This window comes from Leptodactylus fuscus, chromosome 1, assembly GCF_031893055.1.
Source record: "Leptodactylus fuscus isolate aLepFus1 chromosome 1, aLepFus1.hap2, whole genome shotgun sequence".
Taxonomy (NCBI): Eukaryota; Metazoa; Chordata; class Amphibia; order Anura; family Leptodactylidae; genus Leptodactylus; species Leptodactylus fuscus.
Window position 1 is genome coordinate 345173075 of NC_134265.1, and position 26418 is coordinate 345199492.

At 43.3% G+C, this 26418-nt stretch overlaps 1 protein-coding gene across 3 annotated transcripts in view; it reads left to right on the top strand.

The window, feature by feature from the left end:
• The window catches only part of LDB2 (LIM domain binding 2), a 306202-nt gene extending 302578 nt beyond the window's left edge, over positions 1-3624 (top strand). Inside the window, exons 8-9 of one of the 3 annotated variants that reach the window (XM_075261646.1) lie at positions 44-118; positions 2527-3624. In XM_075261646.1, the coding sequence (XP_075117747.1) occupies positions 44-118; positions 2527-2757 (306 nt within the window). In that variant the 3' untranslated portion in view covers positions 2758-3624. Of the gene's footprint in view, positions 1-43; positions 119-2492 lie in introns of all 3 variants that reach the window. The other 2 variants (XM_075261663.1, XM_075261655.1) reach the window with 2 other exon arrangements.
• Positions 3625-26418: the final 22794 nt, after the last annotated feature.

Consider the following 26418-nt stretch of genomic DNA (forward strand, 5'->3'; position numbering starts at 1 on the left):
ATGTTTCAATCTCTTCTCTAACAACATCCCTCTTTATTCACAGCTCATCACTACAAAAAAATGCATAGGCGATAAGACAAGAGTCAGGAGGAATTATCGTGGAATACGGAACGGTTTGGTAAGTAATGGGCCCAGGCAAAAAACATTATGGGCCTGTTATGCCAAACCAGTCCCTATCCCATGATAATTCCCCTATTGCAGGCTTGTCCTGCTTCTAAATCTATCCCCATTGAGTCTATGCTTGTATGGTTGCATACAATGAAGGCTTGATAGAAAATTATCATGGAATATGGACCGGTTTCTACTGTGTATGGCATATCCTTTTGTTTGCTCTTATATATTAGACTTTGTACTTAACTGTTTAACTTATCTATGGTTCTGTGTATTGTGCCCCGACGGGAAATTATGCTTTAAAGGGGATCTGTTAGGTCTTAAATGCATCCCAAACCAATAATGGTGCAAAGTAGGGGCAATTAAGAAGTACAAAAAGTGGTTAAATTGAGCTGGAACACTCCGGAACTCAGTTCCAGCATAATGGCAAAATGTCTTTCAGTGTTCTGGTAGAAATGTGTCTAAAGCGGAACATAAAAAACGCAGTTACTTATCTCTCCTGGCTCTGGAAGGCTTCAGGCCTACTTGGTGATGTCCCAGACATCACATGGGCCGAGGTTTGTGTCCTTATGCGTCATGATGCAAGCCCCTGCTCACGTGACATCCCGTATTTCATTGAAGATGGCCAACATCTGAGCGGAGTGCGCCAGAGCCAGGAAGAGGTGAGTAACGGTGTTTTTTCATGTTTTTATCCTTCTCTGGGTCTCAGATTATTATACTCTGGGGTCTGAAAAGACCCCAGAGTATAATAATGGTTCATGGTTGTCCACAGTGGGACACAATACTGTGCACAGGGGCCACTAGGAGAACTAATGTTGTGTGCAGGGGCCACTAGGGGAAATAATACTGTTTGCAGGGGCCACTAGGGGAAATAATACTGTGTGCAGGGGCCACTAGGGGAAATAATACTGTGTGCAGGGGACACTATGGGGGATAATACTGTGTACAAGGACCACAATACTGTGTGCAGGGGACACTATGGGGGATAACACTGTGCGCAGGGGCCACTAGGAGAACTAATGTTGTGTGCAGGGGCCACTAGGGGAAATAATACTGTGTGCAGGGGCCACTAGGGGAAATAATACTGTGTGCAGGGGCCACTAGGGGAAATAATACTGTGCGCAGGAGACACTATGGGGGATAATACTGTATGCAGGGGACACTATGGGGGATAATACTGTGTGCAGGGGCCACTATGGGACATAATACTGTGTGCAGGGGCCACTATGGGGGATAATACAGTGTGCAGGGGACACTATGGGGGATAATACTGTGTGCAGGGGCCACTATGGGGGATAATACTGTGTGCAGGGGACACTATGGGGGATAATACTGTGTGCAGGGGCCACTAGGAGAACTAATATTGTGTGCAGGGGCCACTAGGGGAAATAATACTGTGTGCAGGGGCCACTAGGGTACATAATAATGTGTGCAGGGACCACTAAGGGAAATAATGCTGTGTGCAGGGGCCACTATGGGGGATAATACTGTGTGCAGGGGCTACTAAGGGAAATAATACTGTGTGCAGGGGCCACTATGGGGGATAATACTGTGTGCAGGGGCCACTATGGGGGATAATACTGTGTGCAGGGGCCACTATGGGGGATAATACTGTGCGCAGGGGCCACTATAGTGATCCCTGCACAAAATATTATGCCCCATAATAGTGTGTGAAGGAATGCGAGGTGGGGGGTTGTCGGTTGGTGACTTCAAAGCCATGCAGACAATAATTTTTTTTATGGATATGCAAATCAGCCTGTTAGTGCACCAGAGGTGGACCTGATTTGCCAGATGTGCCTACAGATTGCCATAAAAGCTACCCGATGCTGCCCTTCTGAATGACATTTTTCAATCTCTATCCCGAGGTCTCTAGGCAAATTCCACAAATCAAGCCCCACCCCTTATGCACTTGAGGCTCATTTGCATATCTATAAAAGGATTATCTCTACATTTGCTAACAGATACACAGTCCAAAAGTAACCAGGCAGCCCAAAATAAGCCATGTTTTTGACAGTGGCTGATGTTGGATAATAAATTTGGAGCATTTTTGCACCACTTATTAGTTAGAATAGTTTAAGCCAGGATTTGACGTCAATATTTTGGTACAGTTTGATGTATTTTGTCACTTTTAAGCCCGATACCTTTGTCTCTAAGCCTAACTCCATCCCCAAAAGCCACTCTTCCTCTTCAGGCAAGTCATAAAAAAATTGATCTTAAACTAGATTTGCCTGGAATTTTCCAAAATGGGCCACAATTCTCATGTGTTGCTAATTCCATAATCCTCATCTAATCTCCAATAATGCCTTTACAATGCCTTGTGTAAGACAGCACAATATCAGTTCCACATTCAGTCACCGATAGTTTTTTTGTCTTTCCTCAAGGTGCCCACATAATAATGGTCTGTGCTGTTCACAGGATGTGATGGTGGTAGGAGAACCAACTTTGATGGGAGGCGAATTTGGAGATGAAGATGAAAGGCTTATCACTAGACTAGAAAACACACAATATGATGCAGCTAATGGAATGGATGATGAAGAAGATTTCAACAACTCCCCCGCACTGGGAAACAATAGTCCATGGAACAGCAAACCGCCCACTACCCAGGACACCAAACCCGAAAACCCAACGCAACAAGCTTCCCAATAGGTCCAAACTGACCAGAGAACTTGATAATGCATAAGATGTTGAGTTACAGATCATTGCATTGTTTCCTTTATGGCAGTACAATTATACAATTGTCATTATATCCACCGAGACATTTCTACAGATAACGATTTCCTAATGGCATTTAGTTTAAAAAAAAAATCACAAATATTTGTGCAATTCCGATGAGTTTTTCTTATGAATTCCTTTGCAGCTTGTGATCATTTTTATTCAAATTCATTTTTGAGGAATGATCATTGGGATCACAGTGAAAAATATTATAAGTTCACCCAAAAAATCAAAATGTGTAATAAAAGCATAATATAACATTTTTATATTTCACGTTAACCACTTTTTATTTTGCCCCAAAATTTGAAATTAAATTTAGAATTTAAAGAATTTAAAGAATTTGCCAAATTATATGGTGAATACAGAATATGTAGTGCAAAACACACAGGGACACATTTATTGATACTGTTGAACTTTCCACTTTGCCACCCGGCTCATAGTTTTTAGACATTTTTATGAATCTGTTGTTCGGACTGTCACAAATATGGAATGTTTCTAGAAACTCCAAAATTTTGACTCAAATACCATCCAACTAACGCTAGGATCACACTAGTGTTAGGTTTCCATTTGGGTCTGCATGGGGAACACAAAGACAGAGGGTCTGTCTGCTTAAAAAGCGGTTACCCAAGGACAAACTCGTGACCCCATAAACTATTATGGGGCCTGCTAGGTGTCCATCAGTATAAACCTGTCAGAGGAGGACTTTTCTCTCCACCAATTTTAGGCGGAATTTGTGGTGGAGTCTCCAACAAAGACTCCGATGGAGATGTGAACCAAGACTTAAAGGGATTCTACCATTAAAGCAACTTTTTTTCTAATTATCACGTCGGAATAGCCTTAAGAAAGGCTATTCGTCTCCTACCTTTAGATGTGGTCTCCGTCGCGCCGTTTCTTAGAAATACCGGTACTTACCGGTATGCTAATGAGGTCTCGGCAGCAATGGGGGGGGGCGTTCTTCTTCATCTGCCTCCTCCCCTTGTCTGTCGTCTTCTTTCTTTGTCATATCTGACGCCTGCACAGTCGGCCGGCGGCCATATTTCCAAGGCTGCAATTGTGCGCATGCGCAGTACGCTTCTCACGTCTTCGCGGAACAGAGTGTACTGCGCATGCTCAGTAAGGTCCGTACAGCCCTCCGACGCACGAGTGAACTCATCCAGGCGTCGGAGGGCTGTACGGACCTTACTGAGCTTGCGCAGTACACTCTGTTCGGCGAAGATGTGAGGAGCGTACTGCGCATGCGCGCAATTGCAGCCTTGGAAATATGGCCGCCGGCTGGCATGCACAGTCAGCTCAACTAGAGTCTCGCTGTCAGAGTCGACTGCGCAGGCGTCAGACATAACGAAGAAAGAAGACGACAGACAAGGGGAGGAGGCAGATGAAGAAGAAGGATGCCCTCATTGCTGCCGAGACCTCATTAGCATACCGGTAAGTACCGGTATTTCTAAGGAACGGCGCGACGGAGACCACATCTAAAGATAGGAGAGGAATAGCATTTCTTAAGGCTATTCCGACATGGTAATTAGAAAAAAAGTTGTTTTAATGGTAGAATCCCTTTAAAGTGTCAAGCTCCAACATGAGACTAATTTTTGGTGCAAAACATGTAAACAAAATATGTCGACGAAATACTTAACCCATCGGCTGGATGGAACAAATATTTGGCACACTCATCAAAAACCCTACAATTTTTGGCACAACATAAGTAGACATAAATCATATCTTGCTTAGGTTAGGCTCATACTCTACTTTTATGGTATGGTTGACAATTCACCAATGTGATCTTCTTGATGCTGTGATTTGCACGCATATTCTGTATACATGTTAGATGGGAATTTATTTTTGTTTCTGGAGGGCCAACACTCTGTTTCCCCCATCAAAATGTACCTTCAGTTTTCAAGCTCCTTGAGGGATGTCCATTTGACGCATTAGAAGAGTTGCCCCTTCAATGAATAGCTATGTAAATTTTTGAGGTGGAATTTTACATTTTTATTTTTGAATGGTATTTTTGGATTCAGATTACACTATGATAAATGTAATTATGCCAAATGTAAAAACCATAGTAATACAGCTGAAAAGTAAGAGTGGACTACAGTATATTATCAGCTGTCTGGAGAAAAGGGAAATATTCTGTTCAGATTCCATCCACCAAGGGGAACCAAAAGTAGAAAAAAAAAATTTAAAAAAATTTTCTAAAAAAATACAATTTTTGCAATTACTTTAATATAGCTAGTCACAGCATTTCAGGATTTGGGGCATGTAAACAATTCATGGGTCAACAAATTTAATTGAAAAAATTCTGTATTACACAATACAAAGGATAAAAAGTGAACTCTGGAGGATCCAACCTTTTATTACATAGACAGACCATTCATTTTAATGGGAATCATGCAATGCCCCATTTGTCCTCTAGTGGCAGTGCAGCAGAATTGAACACATAGCCAGTTCCCTCACAAAATGCTGATTGGGAGCGGCCTAGCAGTAGGACAACCCATGAACAGTTATTACGTAGACAGACCATTCATTTTAATGGGACTCATGCAATTCTCCATTTGTCCTCTAGTGGCAGTGCAGCAGAATTGAACACTTATAGCCAGTTCCCTCACAAAAGGGAGGGGCCTAGCAGTAGGACAACCCCTGAGCAACACACCTCTAAGAAAAAGAGTCATGCTGATCATTTTCATAAATTTTCTTTGCATCCATAGAAAATATCACAGCTTGCAAAGTATTTCAAAAATATTCCCAGATCCCATGGGATACCTTTCACCGGTTTTATTTGTCACTTTGGGCCAGTCAACTTTAGTTTCTTTTATCTAAAACATAAAATGGATTTATTTCTGACATTTTTACAAAGGATATGTTGGGGGTTCAATGCATTTATAATGTAAATTTGATTTTTTTTAATACAAAATTCATCCTTCAAAAACATTTTAAATAAAAACGACAAATACGAGAAATTTAAATATTTTCTAATTCACTACAGATAAACTTTTTTTTGTTTTCTGTGACTTCCAGTGTTTACCTGAAACACTCGTAAGATCCTTAACATCCAGGACAGTAATGGTTTGGCTCATCTCTACCGATGTAGAAATCTATAAGTAACAGTTCTGTTCTATTACTTTGGTTTGGAACCGTGGTTATGACAGTATTAACTTACAATAGTTTGTAAGTGTGAAACTTTTTGTAATACCGAAGAGTCATTTGTGCTTTAACAAATGGAACATCAACTTCATTTATAACTTTGTATGATCCTGCTCTTGAGACTTTTTTATATATTTTATTTGTTCGTTTCCTTAGTTACAAAATTAACTCAAAAAATTTTGATTTTTTTTGCTGTTTATTGGTCATATAAAGTTCACATAGATTATTAATACCCTTTATTATTTAAGGAGGATTTGTCGACTCTTCTGACGTATCAGTTTTTAGTAAATAATTGTATTCCTCATTAAAAGAATAATACCAAGACATCTATTCCTGGAACTTTGTTCCTCTATTCTTCCTCCTGGGAATGTACGAATAAATTGACAGGTGTTACCATCAGACACCAGAGTATAATGACTGTAGGTTCCTCCGATGCTCTTCAGTCCGCTTCTAGCCTGGGAGACATCGGTGGTCTTGAGGATTCCTGAAGACTAAGACCGGGCCTAGGTGGTCACATCGGGCACACTGGCATTGTGATGCTTCGACCGCAAAATTCTTGAGTTTAACTTAACCCAAGATTTTTGAAAAATTTGTAACAAGACGGGTTCACTACCAACCTATTCACTCGTCTCTAGTATTGGACGAGTGAAGGGCGAACCTTGGAAGATTCACTCTATGGAGAGTAACGTAGTTCGCTGGGAAAATCAGTTTTGGACTTTTCACTTGAAAAGTAAAGTTATTAAATAAACTTTCTTGTGACGAGAACCTCAAAAATTTCATTCAGTAGAACCCAAATTTAAAAAAAAAATTGTAATAAACCTGACTCGAACGACACTAGTAATAACTAGAGATGAGCGAGTAGTATTCGATCGAGTAGGTATTCGATCGAATACTACGGTATTCGAAATACTCGTACTCGATCGAGTACCACTCGCTATTCGAATGGAAAAGTTTGATGCAGAACCACCATTGATTGGCCGAATGCTATACAGTCAGCCAATCAATGCTGGTTCTTCTCCTACCTTTAGAAGTCTTCTCCGTGCAGCGTCCCCGCGGCGTCTTCCGGCTCTGAATTCACTCTGACAGGCATCGGGCTTGGGCAGAGCCGACTGCGCATGTCCGCTTGTAGTGCTTGTAGTGCGGGCATACGCAGTTGGCTCTGCCCAGGCCCGATGCCTGGCAGAGTGAATGAAGAGCCGGATGATGCCGCGGGGACGCAGCGCGAAGAAGACTGCACGGAGGATCCAGCCCGACCCTCACTCGTGGACTTGGTAAGTATAATTTGATCGAATGTTGCCTACCCCTGAAACGAGCATTTTCCCCCCATAGAGTATAATATGATTCGATATTCGATTCGAGTAGTCGAATATTGAGGGGCTACTTGAAACGAATATCGAACCTCCAACATTTTACTCTTCGCTCATCTCTAGTAATAACCAATTGTTAATATAAACCTACTTTTCCATGAGGGATAATAGGGAAATAGTCTAATTCAAAGTTCTAAGAAAAGTTACTCCAGAATTATTTTATGGGGGAGCAACACGGTGGCTCAGTGGTTAGCACTGCAGCCTTCAAGCAATGGAGTCCTGGGTTCAAATCCTGCAAAGGACAACATCTGCAAGGAGTTTGTATGTTCTTCCCAAGTTTGCGTGGTTTTCCTCCCATACTCCAAAGATGTACTGATTGGGGAAATCCGTAGATTGTGAGTCCTATATGGGGCTCACATTCTACATTAAAAAAAAATAAAAAAATAAAAATTATTTCATGGGGAACGCCAGTACTTTATTTACTAAAACAGACATTTCAGGACTTGTCCCGGGTCCTCTTTAACATCATGTTAACAACTGGAAAGAAATAAAACCTTCACAAAATTACCCAAAAATTTCAAAACAACTATTTTGGTCAAAATATTTCGAAAGCCATGTAACCATTTTCATTTTGTGAGCAATTTCTAAAATTCACAATTTGTGTTTTATTGTATCTCGGTTGGCTTTGTTGCTATCTTTCATAGTATATTTCTTGTATAAATATTTTGTAAATTCTCCTATGGCATTTTTTTATTATTATTGCAGTGTATTTATGTGGAACTTTATATGTCTAAAATTCTGTTTAATTTTCATATGACCATTTTGAGCACACAGTATAAGTCAATGTGTTATAAGCAAATGTATTTCATGTTATGCTTTGCCGATTTGTGTGCCAATAAACTGTGCTGACCTAAGCGTTTTCTTCTTAGAGTTACTGAAAATTTCGTAGATGTGGCGAAAAGTTTAATACATACTCAAGGGGAGTATATAAGATTAGGCATGCTGCTTTTTTGGACATAGAAAACATGGCGTACCATTTTGTGCCAAAACTTGCACCCATGACGCTTTGAACAAAATCGGCTACTTAATTGTTCAGATGGACTAGAAGGTCTGACATTGTGTAATACGCTTTCTGTTTCCATTCCTCCTCATTTCCAAGATCTATTTTTACTGTCCTTGAACAAGAATATTACTTTTTACATCTAGAGGCTGAAAAGCCTATACAAACATAATAGCTGACAACTTAGAGTGTTCTATTATTGTATCCAGTCTAGACAGTTTTACATCAGAAAAATCAAGTCTCTCATTTTCTGATGGTTTCCTATAATACATATCTTTGGTAATACGCCCCCTTAGTGATCCCTACACAGTATAATGTCCCCATAGTGATCCCACACAATATACCGTATATACTCGAGTATAAGCCGAATTCCTAAGCAAAGTTTCTGTCCTGAAAAAGCCCCCGTCAGCTTATACTCAAGTCAAGCAAAAAAAAAAAAATATTTTTTTTTTTTTTTTTTTGGGGGGGGTCTATGACCAGCCACAATAGTAATGTATAGAATCTCCCATAGAATAGTGAAAAAAAAGAAGCTATAAAAAATATAATAAATAGTAAATTAAATAAAAGTTGTAAATCCCTCCTTTCCCTAGAATACATATAAAGGTAGAAAATGACTGTGACACACAAACACATTAAGTATCCCTGTGTCTACTGAATATAGGGAATCTGCAGTGCTCCTGTTCCATCAGGAAGGGGTTAATAGGAGCACTGCAGATCCCCTATATTCAGCCAGACTGAATTACAAGTGGGGGAAAAAAAAAACCCAGTCCTCAAGCTCAGGGAAGGAGCAGACAGACAACCAAAACACCCCCTCCCCTTCCCCAGCAACTACTGCACCCAAAAACCATTTAATTTTTGATATTTTCAAGTAGCTGCTGCATTTACCCCCCTCGACTTATACTCGAGTCAATACGTTTTCCCAGTTTTTTGAGGTAAAATTAGGGGGGTCGGCTTATACTCGGGTCGGCTTATACCCGAGTATATACGGTAATTCCCCTGATTGATCAAACACATTATCAAGCTCCCGTGGTAGCTCCTATCCTGAAGTTGTATCATGCCATATGGCCTGTTCTCTGCAAAATATGTCAGAAAAGACTTCACACAAGTCTCACAAAGGTCCTCCTCCCATTTTAGAAACAAGTATCAGTTAGAATACTAGGTTTTGTGCATCTCAGAATTCCACAACTTTGCAGAAACACACATAGAACTTACCAGAGATATAGCCTTGTGATGTGCGTGAAGATTTTGATATGCCATTGAGAGTGTGCATAGAGCTGTGTGCTGTCAAATAAAGCTGTGTGCACGTTAGCAATCTACACAGTAATAGAAGAAGAGAGGGGGGAGAGCTGAGCTGAAGTTGTGCAGGTATTATGAAACACAGAAGAAGTTACCAGAGCTAGGAAACGCCCCGGAAGAAAACAACTGAATGCAGAAGATGTTGTAAATTGGAAATAAGGGTTACTGAATACAGAAGATAGAACACTCAATGCAGTGCAGCTTTATAATTCCAGAAACTTGCATTTATTTAATTTCATGCACAAATGTGTCCATAGCATTTGAAGAGGTTATCCAGGAGAATTTTTTATTTTTTTTATATGTGATGCTGGGGAAGGAGAAAAAAAAACAAAACACTCACCCGGCCCCGGTGCTCCAGTGTCTCCTAATTCTCTGGTGTCTTCTTCCAACATAAGTCCCTGTCGCACATGAACGCTGAGGAATAGGACATCATGGGACGTCATTACCTGTGACAGGTGGGAATACTTTTTAAAAAAATTTCACCTTCTCTGGCCTCATTAGGGTGAATTTACACACAACATATTGATGCAGAAACCATGCACATGCCACACAAACAGCTCAATTGTGATGAGTGGAATGTTTACAATAAATCTAACAATGGATTCAATTAGCAAAATTAGCATTGAATCTTTCCCAGAATTCTCCTATTCAATGATGGCGGCTTACTTTACCCTGCCTCAGGGCCACAGCGCAGTTCCTCCTCAGAGGCTGGAAGAAGACGTCCTCATTCAGGTAGGGTGACTAACTTGTCTTCTCTTCCTTTCCAGAACTATGTACAGGTCGTATAGGACAATAATAAATGCGGAATAAAAAGTGCCCTCTACCTGTTAGTATTGTCCACTGGGAAACCCCGCCCCCGAGGAGCCTTCTTCTTGGAGTAAATAAACAAAGCCATCTCCTAAGATCTTGTCTTCCTTTATCATTGCTCGCAGTCAACAGCAGTCTCCGAGAATGTAATATAACAAACAATAAGGTGCTCATATTAATGAAGTAAATTGTACATTGACATGTTCCTGTATCCTCAGTATTATTATTATTATTATTATTATTATTATTATTATCAAATAGTCTAATTGTCGCCTCTACCAAAAATTATAATTAGGCTAATCAAAAACTAATACCTTATTACTGGAGCCAATTATACCACCCACACAGCTTAACAGCCGGCGTGGAATTTGTGTTTAAGGAGTATATCCGTAATGAGTCCAATGTGAGACATGTTATATGTGATAGACGTCTGTCTGCCTTGCTGACGGGGAGAGAACAATGCCTGGCGTCATCTTATGAACCGCTGGACCCAATGAATGGCGCCCCCCTCCCTTGCTATTTTAAATACACGCCAGAAATAAAAGGCATTTGCATTTGTCAGAATGGAAAAAAAAAACTAAAAATGTTTCCTTATCGAGTATCACACTGGGAACAAAACCACTTCTTTTCAGATCTAAAAGGTGTTCAATTATGGAGGCGTATTAGTAAGTGAGTGGTAATTGCTCAGGCTTCACATTGTGTAGGTCTTGTAGGCACTTTTGTTACCACTGCACATGTATGGGGTTACTATAGGAGAGATTTAAGAACACAGGGTAGACAGAAATCTTTAGCACATTCCAGTCTCACAATTGTAATATATTACTGCTTAGAATCTAAAGTATACAAGTGATGTTGGTCGATACAATGTCTACGATGTGGTAAATAGAGTAGAGTACTTGTAGAGTACGCTCAAGATATCTTAAGATGAACCAAATGGAGTAGCTGGTCATCAAGCACTCATCTATAGACACTTCCAAGCAAGATCCAGCTCTGGATAGGATCACAAAGCACAAAAATAGGCATCCTCTAGTCCTAAAACACGAATATAATTTGGACCATGTCTATATGGTGCCATGTTTTACAAGTAAAATTGATGGCTCAGCACAGGAGAAGTCCAACTTGTTGACTCTGATATTTTGCCTGCACCTCCACCTCTTGGCTTTTGAATGGATGGATGGACTTCCTTCTGCATTCTTCCAAATGTGATGGCCCTCACATGATGCAATTTGGCAATTTTCTTGGCCGAGATACTGAGCTGGATGATGATGTTTGTCTTTTCTTAATAAATATGCAAATTTATTCTCCAGGATGTAATTAGGAGAACAGTGCCTCTGTATGCCGCCCTCTAGAGGACAGCCTCCTTAACATCATGCATGACTCAGTTAATAAGCCTACTAACATGATGCGGATTTAATTGCCAAATTAGTGTTTCTATTTCAAAAGGAACAGATTCCTAGCTATGGACAGCGCTGTTTTGGTCTATTGGGCCTCCTCAGCATAGCGCAGGGATACTGATTTGGCAGAGTGAGAGACTATAGACCAGGGTCAGGGGATAATCATACACATTAGGGAGAGTGTGTGCCTACATAGGCAGTACGGAGACTTACAAGTCATTTCTGCTCCGCTAGGGATTCTGGGTAAAAAATATGCAAATCTATTCTCCAGGAGGTCCAAAAGACCGAAACAGCGCTGTCCATAGCTGGGAATCTGTTCCTTTTGGAATAGAAATACTAATTTGGCAATTAAATCTGCATCATGCTAGTAGGCTTATTAACTGAGTCATGCATGATGTTAAGGAGGCTGTCCTCTAGAGGGCGGCATACAGAGGCACTGTTCTCCTAATTACATCCTGGAGAAAAGATTTGGATATTTTTTACCCAGAATCCCTAGCAGAGCAGGAATGACGTGTAAGTCTCCGTACGCCTATATAGGCACACACTCTCCCTAATGTGTATGTCTCTTTTCTTAGGAAATCTTCTTCATGGCTGATCCTACATTTGAACTAGTGACCTTTAGCTTGGGAATCTCCTAATAACACCCTGAGCTATTAGGCAATGTGAGAACAGGTTGTAATGTGTAGAATACAAGAAAAAAAATTTTTACACCACCAGGAGCAAAACAGTAACAATGCAATTACATGAGGAGTATCTGCATAAATAATCATATGATAAATAGTTGCAAGTCAGATTTAGACTCATAAATCCATCTGTAAAATCAAAATTTTCATGTCATTGGTGATATTATGATCTTCGTTGCAGAAATGTTTTGACACAGGAAGGAAAAACATTTCTGCAACGAAGATCATAATATCACCAATGACATGAAAATTTTGATTTTAAGAGGGAATTTTAAATCCAAGAAGAACAGACGGATTTATGAGTACAAGTGCATGACCCTATTTAACACTCTGGAGAATGGAATGAACCTTTCACATGGGTTCATGGCATACTACAGAAATCACTGACCTGAGACAGCAATAAAGATACTCTTAACTGATAAGAACCTGGGAACTGGGGATTTGTTTACATGTATATACCAATAAGCTTCTTCCCCCTTCCCCCCCTCCCTCCTAAAATTCTATCCCTATGTGTACTGTTGTACATAAATATTCAGCCTTCAGAAATTGTTTTTAGTTATATCTGAAGCCGGGAGCTTCGAAACGTTATAATCTGTCATCATTATGAGTTAGCCATTAAAAAGTTATCTACTGAAGACTTTCAAGTTGTTTTTTTTTTAATATTTCCTACCCACTGGCTGACACGGTACAAAAACAACATTTCCCCTATTTATAGTCATTTTTAATATCATTTGTGTGACCAGTTTTCGTTCCATGGACCAACATGTAATGTTATTTATACACATTTTGCGGTAATTTTATGGTAATTACTGTGCAAAACTTTTTTTACATAATTGTTGGCAAATGTGAAATTCACATTTAATGGCACCATCTAAGTTGCTCTAAACCAGAGAAAGTTTTCCCTAGGTTGGGACATTGGTTAGATGCTTTATAATACTAAAACCACATTCACAAGATAGACCTACATAGGGCAGACAGAACCTAGTTGGCTTACTCATGTATGCTCACGTGGCTTATATAGTAACAACATTTCCATTAGTCCTTGTCTCACTTCTCATACATAGACTTTGGCCAATTCCATTTGGTGACACTAAATATTGGTAGGATTTCGATTTTTCTTTCCTTCATTTTGTTAATTGACAAAAATACACAATTAGGAAAATATTCTTTATAGTGCCTTCCTCTTATCAGTGCACTGTAGGATACTGGCCGGCTGGGTGCAATACCTTTGCAAGAAATCTGAGGGCTACCATTTTTCCTTGCTTGGAGCTACATGTAGATGTAAAACCTCATGCACGCGACCAAGTGCATCCATTGTGGGGCTGAATTTTCAGCGGAATGACACTCGGAGTGACATCTAAGAGTATTCCGTTATGTGTTCCCTCCTATGAGGGCTTCCAATTCATTCTGTTCCAATGACACGATGAACAGCAATGATTGGAATGGCTTGGAAGCTCCCATAGAGGAGAATGCGTAATGGAATGCACTTGGATGTGACTTGAATGTCATCTGAGTGTATTCTGCTGCAAATTCGGCCCCACATCAGATGCACATGTGTGCATGGGGTTTAAGGAGTCTTATAGGCATGACTACCAAGGCTGAGTAAATCCCGGGCGCCAGGTAATCCATTTTGCTTTTGGTCTATCTTTTCTATGATTGTCTATGGAAGTTCTTGCTGTGGGGCTCCTAAGACAGTGACAGTAATGCCTCGTGCTCAATGACTTAAATAGGAATGGCTGGGCCCCAAGGAAAAGCCTTGATATGGCCCACCCCCCAACCCCACGCCCCCACACAAACTGCATTCCTGCACACACTATTATGACCAATAGTGGCCCCTACTTACACTATTACGCACCATAGTGGCCCTTGCACACAGTATTATGTCCCATAGTGGCCCTTGCACACAGTATTATGTCCCATAGTGGCCTCTGCACACAGAATTACATCCCATAGTGGCCCCTGCACACAATATTATGCCCCAATGTGGCCCCTACGTATACTATTATGCCCCATAGTGGCCCCTACAATACTATTATGTACCATAGTGGCCCTTGCATACAGTATTATGCCCCATAGTTGCCCCTGCACACAGTATTATGCCCCATAGTGGCCCCTGCACACAGTATTATCCCCCATAGTGGCCCCTGCACACAGTATTATCCCCCATAGTGGCCCCTGCATACAGTATTATGCCCCATAGTGGCCCCTGCACACAGTATTATGCCCATAGTGACCCCTGCACACAGTATTATCCCCCCATAGTGGCTCCTGCACACAGTTTTATGTCTCATAGTGGCCCCTGCACACAGTATTATCCCCCATAGTGGCCCCTGCATACACTATTATGCCCCATAGTGGCCCCTGCACACAGTATTATCCCCCATAGTGGCCCCTGCACACAGTATTATCCCCCATAGTGACCCCTGCACACAGTATTATGCCCCATAGTGGCCCCTGCACACAGTATTATCCCCCATAGTGGCCCCTGCACACAGTATTATGCCCCATAGTGGCCCCTGCACACAGTATTATGCCCCATAGTGGCTCCTGCACACAGTGTTATGTCTCATAGTGGCCCCTGCACACAGTATTATCCCCCATAGTGGCCCCTGCATACACTATTATGCCCCATAGTGGCCCCTGCACACAGTATTATCCCCCATAGTGGCACCTGCACACAGTATTATCCCCCATAGTGACCCCTGCACACAGTATTATGCCCCATAGTGGCCCCTGCACACAGTATTATACCCCATAGTGACCCCTGCCACAGTTTTAAGTCCCATAGTGGCCCCTGCACACAGTATTATACCCCATAGTGGTCCCTTCACACATTTTTATGCCCCACAGTGGCCCCTGCACACAGTATTATGCTGCATTGTGGACCACCCGTGAACATTTATTATACTCTGGGGTCTGAAAAGACCCCAGAGTATAATGATCGGAGACCTAGGGGAGGATACAAACATAAAAAACAATGTTACTTACCTCTCCCTGACTCCGGTGCACTCGTCACTACACATCTGGGATGTCACCAAACAAGCCTGGGGACTGCTGGAGCAAAGGAGAGGTCAGTAACATTGTCTTTTATGTTCCCTCGCCTCCCCTGGCCCTCTGATCATTATACTCGGAGGTCTGAAAAGACCCCCTGAGTATAATGATAGCAATGTTTGTTGGGGTTCGTGGGCTCACAGCCTCACTTACTGATCCCCACTCCTGCTCATAGCGAACTCCACTTCCCCTTCTGTGTCCCTTAGCCATGAGCAGGAGCGGGGATCGGTAAGTAAATAGGGCCTGTTACCTGCTGGGGTTACTGCAGTAGGTAATGGCCTATTAAAAAAAATCATCAGGGGCTTGCCAGGCCCCCTAATGTGCTGGGCCCTGTGGCAGCCGCTACCGCATCTACCCCGATATTTGCTATAATGTGGAGTTATTCTTACATCCTACTGAAGGCCCAATTCTTCATTATTCTGACTGCAGAAAAATGAACTAGCGTAGAATAGTGGTCCATAAATAAGGAATATTGTGTGTTCCTTGTGGTTCCTTCTTGTGCATTGTTACTTATCTATTTTACATTCTTCATGCTATTTATTGTTGTAGGCTTGTATTAGGTGCATGCTTCACTGACTGTATAAAGGATTTCACTTCTTCATGTTAAGTGGTTTATTTTTCAGGCTACAATGGACGCTTCGGCACACAGCACGCTGTTTTTCTTTTGCGGTGTGCACAAACTGTTCTATACACAGCATGCCACGGTGTTGCTTTTTTAACATACCCGGCTCCATGGTCTAAGGATCACACTGTGAAAAATGTTTTACGTTGGCAGTTCTGACATTCAGACCATTATTCAGAACAACACTAGAGAGACGCACGGGCACAAAACTAGGGGGATTCAGATATTTTATCATTTTGTTATGTTTTTAAGGCTTCTTCCTTGTTTTTGGTGCTAGAGATCTACTTTAACTTTCATCTCTTTATTATATTAAAAGGGGTTTCTGGAACTTGCAAATTTATTACCAATCCTAAGGAGAGGAGACACTCAAGCCCCCTGTAGATCAGCGACAGCCGCTCTCCCAGAGTGATGCTAAAGCTTCCCAGACCATGTGATGTCGTGTTAGACAGTCATTTGGCCCATTTGCAGCTCAGCCCAATTCATGTGAAAGGGTTGAGTTGCAATACCAAGCACGGCCACTAGGGTTGAGCCGATCTTGACTTTTCAGGATCGATTTTGAAATCCGATTTCCGATCATTTTTCATTCGAACCCGATCTCGATCCCAATTCCGATCCCAATGCAAGTCAATGGGATTTTTTTACTAATCGGAGATCGGATTTTAAAAACAATGCTATTCACTATACAGCATGGAATCTATCAATTGAACGCTTTAATTGTTAGAATCCACGCTGTGTAGTGATTTTTTTTTAATCACTAAGTAGCCAGAGGATTTTTTTTTAATCCTCTGGCTACTTAGTCCCCCCTGGTGTCCACTTACCTGCAGAGATGGCTGGTCCGGTGCCTGATGTTCTCGTTCTTCTTCGCCTCGCTGTCCCCTGCCTCCCAGGTTAGGAGAGTGTGGGCGGGTTAGGAGAGGAGACGTCACGTCTACCCGCCCTCTACCCACCCACACTCTCCTAAGTCACAAGCCCCGCCTTCTTCCTAGCTCTTTAACACTAACCTGGTAGGCGGGGGCAGCGAGGCGAAGAAGAACGAGAACACCGGGCACCGGACCAGCCATCTCTGCAGGTAAGTAGCTACTAGAGATGTTAGCTAGTTTCCCATTAGAATGAATGGACGCAGCCGGCGCACAGGGGGGTTAAGGCTGTGTGCCGGCTGCTTCCATTCATTCCTATGGAACCGCAGCGGAGCCTTCAAACTGAGTATACACTGCGCTCAGAATGAGCGGAGCGTATACGCAGTGTGAAGGCTAACATTGTTAGCTTTTCCCACAATGCTTGGCCAGTAGCAAAGCATTGTGGGAAATAATCACCGATCTCGATCTCACCTAAAAAGATCGTGTTCAGAATTCCGTGAAATTTTCTCGATCGCCGATCGGAATCCGATCTTTTACAAACACGATCGCTCAACCCTAATGGCCACTATACAAATATATGGTGCTGTGTTTGGCAAGTAACAAAGAGGCTGCAGCCTCTTCCAACAGCACACAGCTCTAACAGTTCAGGTGAGGGAGTGTTGTGGTCAGAATCCTTATCTTTTTGTTGTACAGCTAAAAAGAGCGTCTTCCGCTTTGGAGAACCCGTCCTGTCTTGTATCATACACAAAAACTATTGACTTTAATGGACAATGTATAATGTTTCGTTCTAAAGCAGAAAACCCTTTAGAAAGAACCTGTCACGTGCAGTCCTCTCCGCAGACAGCATGTTATAGAGCAGGAGGGGCTGAGCAGATTGATGTACAGCTTTATTTCTGTGGGAATTCAGTATGACCTGTCATTTATCTATTAAAATTATCCATGCTGAGAATTCAAGGGGGAAGTCCTATCAGTCCTACACTGTCTTCTCCGCAACCGTCCTTATTCTATGACGTCGGACGTCACATGACCCGGGAAGCAGGCCAAGTCTTGCATGGAGAGCTTTTTCGCCTTGCAAAATGAAGGGGAACATAAAGGATATCCCATGATCTCCATTATAGTCAACGGGCCCCTTAGGACGCATCTATTTTTACTGTTTAACCTATGACAGATCCGAATATCAGAAAAAAACAAACACTAATGTTATTTTACCTTTACAGGTATCATAAAGATTCTCGTTTTTGTGCAAATACCGGCCCATGAATGTCTATGGCCACGATGTGCACAGACCCTGCGGTCAGGGTGCATTATTTTCCTTTACCATTATCTAGAGCGGAGCATTTCCCAGAACAAAGAATCCCTATTTTTTTAGATTTTATACACCACATTTAACAATTTGATCCAATTTGCCGGTCTATAATAACACTGTAAATAACTTCTGTTTACAACCCTAGTGATGCAACGAACCATTATGTATGGTAATAATACCGCAGTGGACATAAATATACCATATTAATCTACAGAGAGAATGTTAATAATATTCACGCTCAATAGCCATCTATTCATTAAAGCATTTTCAAAGAGGAAGAGAATAAGTCCGAGAATCCCTTTCTGCGGCTTAAAAATAAAATGCAAGGATGACTGACAACTCTCATTCCCCCGTCTGTGTTCATTTTTAATTTCTATTTTGGACACAAAACAGCGATAGCCTTGAAGCAACCACAATGAGCTTTAGTTAAAAAATAAGAAAAAAATTTCTGCTTTACAGAGCAGTGTGTTATTACTGCCATCTAGTGGTCAGACTAGAAAGTGTTTGTACGTATGGATTGGATTAGGATCCTGTGTTGCATAGGGTATTAGCCATTATGTATGATACATGTGCCACTGTGACCCATTACCTTCTATAACATATTTATAAAAATTTCTTATAGTTGGTCTATCTCACCAGGATTTGCCTGTTAGGGCTAAACGTCTGGAAATCTTCCTTAGATATAGATCTGACGGACAATGCAAAGTGCCCAATGAAAGCATCCTATACTGAGATCTCGCAGTCTCTTATAAGGAACCTGTCAAGATGATTTTGGACACTAAACCACCCACAAGTCTTTAAAGGGGTTATACTGTTTGCAATATTGATGCCTATGCTTAAGATAGGTCATAAATATTAGATCTATGATGGTCCGACAGTCAAGATCCCTGCAGATCTACTTGTCGGGGACCGTGGTAATACTTACATGTTGGAAGCCAAGCTGTTCACCTTGCCTTGTCCTATAAATATCAATAGAACAGAACTGCAGTACCAAAACCCGCCACTAAGAATTGTGGGCAGCACAGGCTCCGGCAAGTATACATTACTGGAAGCCAAGCTGTCAGCAAACAGAAGGACTGCAGAGGTCTCAGGCCTGGTTCACATCTGCGTTTGGTATTCCGTTCGGGGACCCCACGAATGGAATACCAAACAGATTGACAAACGGTGAACTTAGGAAAGCACAAGGACCCCTTAGACTATAATGGGGTCCGTGTGTTTTCCGTGCAGTGTCCGACAGGAACATGCGGCGAGAAAAGTACTTCCTCTCCGCATGACTTATGTGGATACCAAGCAGAAAGCACACGGACCCCATTATAGTCTATGGGGTCCGTGTGCTTTCATAAGCTCACCACTTGTCAATGCGTTCAGTATTCCATTCAGGGGGGTCCCCAAGAAGACTCCCCGAATGGATATGAACCAGGCCTCAGCTGTCGGACCCTCACAGATCTAATATGGATGACCTACCCTAAGCCCGCGTTAAAACCTTTATACTTACCCAGTGATCGCGCTCCCGGGCACATGTGCTGTAAAGTTGAAGTGTACTTTCCCCACAGGCACCAGATCAGATTCAACTCTAGATATCAATATAAAGATTTGCTTTGTTTAATACGATCATGGGCAACATTACAACAAGGCTATATGGGACACTAAAGCACTGGTCCAGAAGGACCTATAGGTGGTTTCGTGTCCCAAATCGACCTGACAGGGTTCCCTTTAAGGAGCAAGCCATTGCCCCTTATCGACAACTACTATCACTCATTAAAATCATCTTCTGATACATAGAAACCTGTAAGAAGATCTCACCGGTGAGGTCTAGGACCACCACTAATATCTAGAGGGAAAGGTCTCCATACAGAGCTCACACCCCTTTGGCACGGCGTATAGATTTCTGCTTCTAAAAATCGGACACAAACTGTTTTTGATAGAACTGGATATTCTAATATGATTTATGACTAAATCAAAGTTGAACTTTGACCACATATTAGTTTAGAAGATAATTTAGGAGGAGAGTGAGGGGCTGGAGCTTGTCAGGCTGATGGATTTGCTAGCGAACAGCATGAGGCAGCTTGCTATGTAAAGAATCCATATCCTTTAAAGAGGATATCATGTGAGAATGTCCTCAGGCACATGCGGTTTTATATATCGCTATAAAGCCAATAGTGTGCTGAATTCAGAGCATTGTCGGCTTTCCGGTTATGTGCCCCGGGGCAAGAGCTATCATTGCCCTTTCCGATATCTCTTCACTGTCAGAAGGGCGTTCCTGACAGTTAGCTGGGCTATGAGGAACGTCCCTCCTAACAGTACTGTCCATAGTCCTGTACTGTCAGAGGGGGTGTTCCTTACCACCCAGCCTTGATGCTGAGCTATGAGGAACGCCCCTCCCCCCTCCTGACTGTACTCGTCCATAGACTAGTACTGGAGGGCATTCCTTACAGCTTAGCGTCATGGCTGGGGGGTACGGAATGCCCCCTCTAACAGTACAGGGCTATATGGCTTTCTAGCAGTATATAAAACCGCATGTAGCTAAAGACACGAAAGATCCTCTTTCATCCCTTCCCACCGATGGCATTTTTTAATTTTCGTTTTTGACTCCCCCCTTCCAAACCCCATAACTTTTTTATTTTTCCACTCTCAGAGCCATATAAGATCTTAATCTTTGCGGGACAAATTTTTCTTCATTAATTATTCTGTATAATGTACTGGGAAGCTGGAAAAAAATTCAGAATGGGGGGGATTTGAAGAAAAAAAGCATTTCTACGACTTTCTTATGGGCTTTGTTTTTACGGTGTTTACTGTGCAGCCAAAATGACATGTCCCCTGTATTCTGTGTTTTGGTACGATTCTGGGGATACCAAATCTATATGGTATTATTTACATTTTAACCCCTTTTAACCCAATTTTTTTCTCATAGTCGTCATATTCTGATACCCGTAATTTTTTGATACTTCTGTGTACGGGGATGCATAGGGCGTCATTTTTTGCAGGGCCGGGTGTATGTTTTAGTTCTACCATTTTGGGGAATTGCTTTCGCTTTGATCACTTTTTATTTAAATTTTTATCAGAGGCAAAACAATGAAAAAACGGCGGTTTGGCACTTTTGACTTTTTTTTCCCGCTATGGTGTTTACCGTACAGGAAAAATATTTTTATAGATTTGTAGAGCGGGCGATTTCGGACATGGGGATACTTAACATGTATGTGTTTCACAGTATTTAAGTAGTTTTATATGTGTTCTAGGGAAAGGGGGGTGATTTGAATTTTTCTTATTTTTTTTTTTTTTTTCATTTATTTTTACTTTTAAAAAAATAAATAAATAAATAAATAAAAATTTTATGCATTTATTAGACCCCCCAGGGGTCTTGAACCCCAGGGGGTTTGATCACTAACGCAATGCATTACAATGCTAATACATTGCAATAACCAGGCTCTTCTATTGCAGGCAACATAAAGTAGCCTTCAATAGAATCCATTGAATGATAGACCGGAGACCTTTCACAAGGCTTCCCACTGTCATGACAATGAGATCCCGGCCCTGGAGCTGGCAAAATGGTGGTGCCCATGCGCCGCCAAGAAAATGGCGCCTCGGCCAAAGGAGTTAATGCCCACGACTGGTGCGGGCAACGACCGGGGGCATTAGCGCTGGGTGTCTACTGTATAAAACAGTAGACACCTGGTATCTATGGCGGCTGCCCGGCTCCCGAGTGGCCGCCATTTTAAACATTACTATTACGGCGGATGTCGGGGAGGGGTTAATTCATTGCTATTAGCTAGTTCCTGTGTGCTGATCATATCTGTTGGTTTGTTGCAGTCCTGACCTTGGCTTGTTTACTGGATATCTATTTACTTACTGATTTTGGTTTTGGCAGTTAACTATGGGATTAACCTGTGCTTGGACACACTTGACCTACCTTCAGTTTTTTGCTGTAGTTCCTGGATTGATCAGTTTGTTTTGCTTTTATTTCTTTCACCAGTTTCTGGGCCCCAGATCCTGCCAAGTCCACCCGGCCTTGCGGTAAGCTCTGCTGAAAACATTTGGGCAACCTTAGACTCTATCTCCCAGCGCAATGTGAGATTTAGGTAGATTGTTCTCTCTACTACTACTCTCTGTTATCAGCCTATTTCAGCATTTTTTGGGGAATTACTTTTTGAGGCAAATTTGTAATAGGAGGAGGGAATGTTTTGACCAGAGCGATAGTTAATGGCTATGCTGCTATAGTAGTATTCTAATTTTTAGTGAGTTTGTCAGGTCCGTTATTCCCTGTTCCTTACATTAATTACATTAATTCTATTTTTCATTTCAGTCTCATTTATTTCGCACTATGCAGTCTGGAGCACCAAGGGTGGTTCCATTGCTACACACTGCTGTGCTCTAATATGGTGTCTCAAATTTAGATTTTAGCATAGTTCCCTAGTCCTACATCTGTGTGAAGCAATGGAGAAGCTCTTGGTGCTCCAAACTGCTCATTTGCATATTGTCAAATAAATTAATATCTCAGCAACTAAAGTCATAAATTCTTATGGTGTAAAGGGTGCAGGGCCGCCAATAGGCCAGTATTAGGGAGGGTTCACACGGTGTAACGTGCCGCGTGATGTGGCACGTAGACCCCGCGTGAGCTTTTGCGGGCCGTTCACGCTCCCATTGATTATAATGGGAGTGGGGATCGTATGCGCCGCGCTATTTTGCGGCCATGATTTTGCGGCCGCAAAATAGCGCGGTGCATACGATCCCCGCTCCCATTGAAATCAATGGGAGCGTGAACCGCCCGCAAAAGCTCACGCGGCGTCTACGTGCCACATCACGCGGCACGTTACACCGTGTGAACCCTCCCTTACTGCTACTGGCGTCAGGGGCCCGGCCAAATTGAAAAATGGGGGGGCCCGGTTTTGGCCCGCCACCGTGTGCCGGCCCCCTGGCATCCGCAGCAGTCATTGTATGTCCGATTTCAACTCAGATCTGCGTCCAGAGGACGCAGATCTGAGTTGAACACATACACGGCTACAGCAAGGAGCTGTCACAGTTCAGCTCCTTGCTTTGCCAATGCGTCTACACTAGACGCTGTGTAGACGCGATGTGATGACGTCACATCACGTCTACAACTGTGTGCGAGTGAGAGAGGCGCGCAGAGAGCGGCGAGGGAACGAGAAGGTAAGTGTAATGTGTACACTGAGGTGGAACGTGAAACTGGGGGCAGATGAAGGAGAGGACGGCATGACACTGGGGGCAGAGATGTGGAGACATGAAGCTGGGGGCAGAGATGGGGGGACATGAATCTGGGGGCAGAGATGGGGGGACATGAATCTGGGGGCAAAGATGGAGAGAACATGAATCTGGGGGCAGAGATGTGGGGACATGAATCTGGAGGCAGAGATGTGGAGACATGAATCTGGGGGCAGAGATGGGGGGACATGAATCTGGGGGCAGAGATGGAGGGACATGAATCTGGGGGCAGAGATGGAGGGACATGAATCTGGGGGCAGAGATGGAGGGGACATGAATCTGGGGGCAGAGATGGAGAGGACATGAATCTGGGGCAGAGATGGAGAGGACATGAATCTGGAGGCAGAGATGGAGGGACATGAATCTGGGGGCAGAGATGGAGGGGACATGAATCTGGGGGCAGAGATGTGGAGACATGAATCTGGGGGCAGAGATGGGGGGACATGAATCTGAGGGCAGAGATGCAGAGGACATGCAACTGGGGGCAGATATGTGGAGACATGAATCTGGGGGCAGAGATGGAGGGACATGAATCTGGGGGCAGAGATGGAGGGACATGAATCTGGGGGCAGAGATGGAGGGACATGAATCTGGGGGCAGAGATGGAGGGACATGAATCTGGGGGCAAAGATGTGGGGACATGAATCTGGGGGCAGAAATGGAGGGACATGAATCTGGGGGTAGAGATGTGGGGGACATGAATCTGGGGGCAATGATGGAGGGGACATGAATCTGGGGGCAGAGATGGAGGGGACATGAATCTGGGGGCAGAGTTGGAGGGGACATGAATCTGGGGGCAGAGATGTGGGGACATGAATCTCGGGGCAGAGATGGAGGGACATGAATCTGGGGGCAAAGATGTGGGGACATGAATCTGGGGGCAGAAATGGAGGGACATGAATCTGGGGGTAGAGATGTGGGGGACATGAATCTGGGGGCAATGATGGAGGGGACATGAATCTGGGGGCAGAGATGGAGGGGACATGAATCTGGGGGCAGAGTTGGAGGGGACATGAATCTGGGGGCAGAGATGTGGGGACATGAATCTGGGGGCAGAGATGTGGGGACATGAATCTAGGGGCAGAGATGTGGGGGACATGAATCTGGGGGCAGAGATGGAGAGGACATGAATCTGGGGGCAGAGATGGAGGGGACATAAATCTGGGGGAAGAGATGTGGGGACATGAATCTGGGGGAAGAGATGTGGGGACATGAATCTGGGGGCAGAGATGGAGGGACTTGAATCTGGGGCAGAGATGGAGGGGACATGAATCTGGGGGCAGAGATGTGGGGACATGAATCTGGGGGCAGAGATGGGGGACATGAATCTGGGGGCAGAGATGGAGGGACATGAATCTGGGGGCAGAGATGGAGGGACATGAATCTGGGGGCAGAGATGGAGGGGACATGAATCTGGGGGCAGAGATGTGGAGACATGAATCTGGGGGCAGAGATGGGGACATGAATCTGGGGGCAGAGATGAGGGGACATGAATCTGGGGGCAGAGATGGGGGGACATGAATCTGGGGGCAGAGATGTGGGGACATGAATCTGGGTGTAGAGATGGAGGGGACATGAATCTGGGGGCAGAGATGGGGGCATGAATCTGGGGGTAGAGATGGGGGACATGAAACTGTGGGTAGAAATGGGGGACATGAATCTGAGACAGAGATGGAGGGGACATGAATCTGGGGGCAGAGATGTGGGACATGAATCTGAGACAGAGATGGAGGGGACATGAAACTGGTGGCAGAGATGGAGAGGGAGACATGAAACTGGGGGCAGATGAAGGGTGTATATGAAGCTGGGGGAGAGATAGAGGGGGGACATATAATTTACTGATGACTGTAGGAGGATTATACTGTGTGCTGGCACATGAAAAATTAATGAGAATGGCGGAGTCAACATAAAAGTGGGTGGGGCTAAATTTGCACAGTTTGTCCCTCCTTTGGTTCTTCAAAAGTTGGGAGGTATGGGTACAAGGGGCAATGGAAAGATGTTAGAAGGTGGACGGGGGGGGGGGGGGGGTTGTTGGGGCATCGGGTGAGCGGCACTGCAGAGAGGGAACTGGGGCAATAATATATAATATATAAGTTTTTAGCTGGAGAACTACAAGGCACACAATACCTCCAAAGGTATGTGTGCTTTGTATTAATAATGATGTAGGCTATACTACTAGCATAGCAGCCTGTTTGGGGGTGGGACTTTCACTTTAAAGGAGTGTTCACATTGTGTTTTTGGCTTCCCTTGCTGGGATACGTTGGTAACCAGTCACAATCAGCTCCCCACTTATCCCTGCACGGAGAACTGCAGGCCCCCCTTTTTTTAATGGCCAGTTCTTCGTGCAGGGATAAGTTGACAGCTGATTCTGACTGGTTACCAACGTATCCCGGCAAGGGAGGCCAAAAACGCAATGTGAATAAGCCCTGAGGATTTATTAGGAGGGCTCTTATAGATGGTGTTGGCTCTCTATAGGCGCTGTCACACGTAGCAGATTGTACCTGCAAATAGAATCTGATTAAGCCTTGTAATACTGCTAAATAAAGGGAAGTGTAATACAGAATGGGTATGTCGCAAAATAAAGTAGTTTTAACATGGCGGTGGGGGGGGGGGGGCAGACACTTAGGCTGTATGGGGCCCCAAAATTCCTGATGGTGGCCCTGAAAGGGTGTTACATTCAGGTAAGCCTGACCTATCTAACTGTGTTGCTGGTTCAGTATGCTCCAATATATCCATCATAGAGCGTTTCGGGATAAACGCAATTTCTAGCCCAAAGTGAAATTTAATGCTGATGACCTATCCAAAGGATCTGTATTTTCAGGGTGTGATCAGTTGGGGCCTGACACCCGGACACTGCACA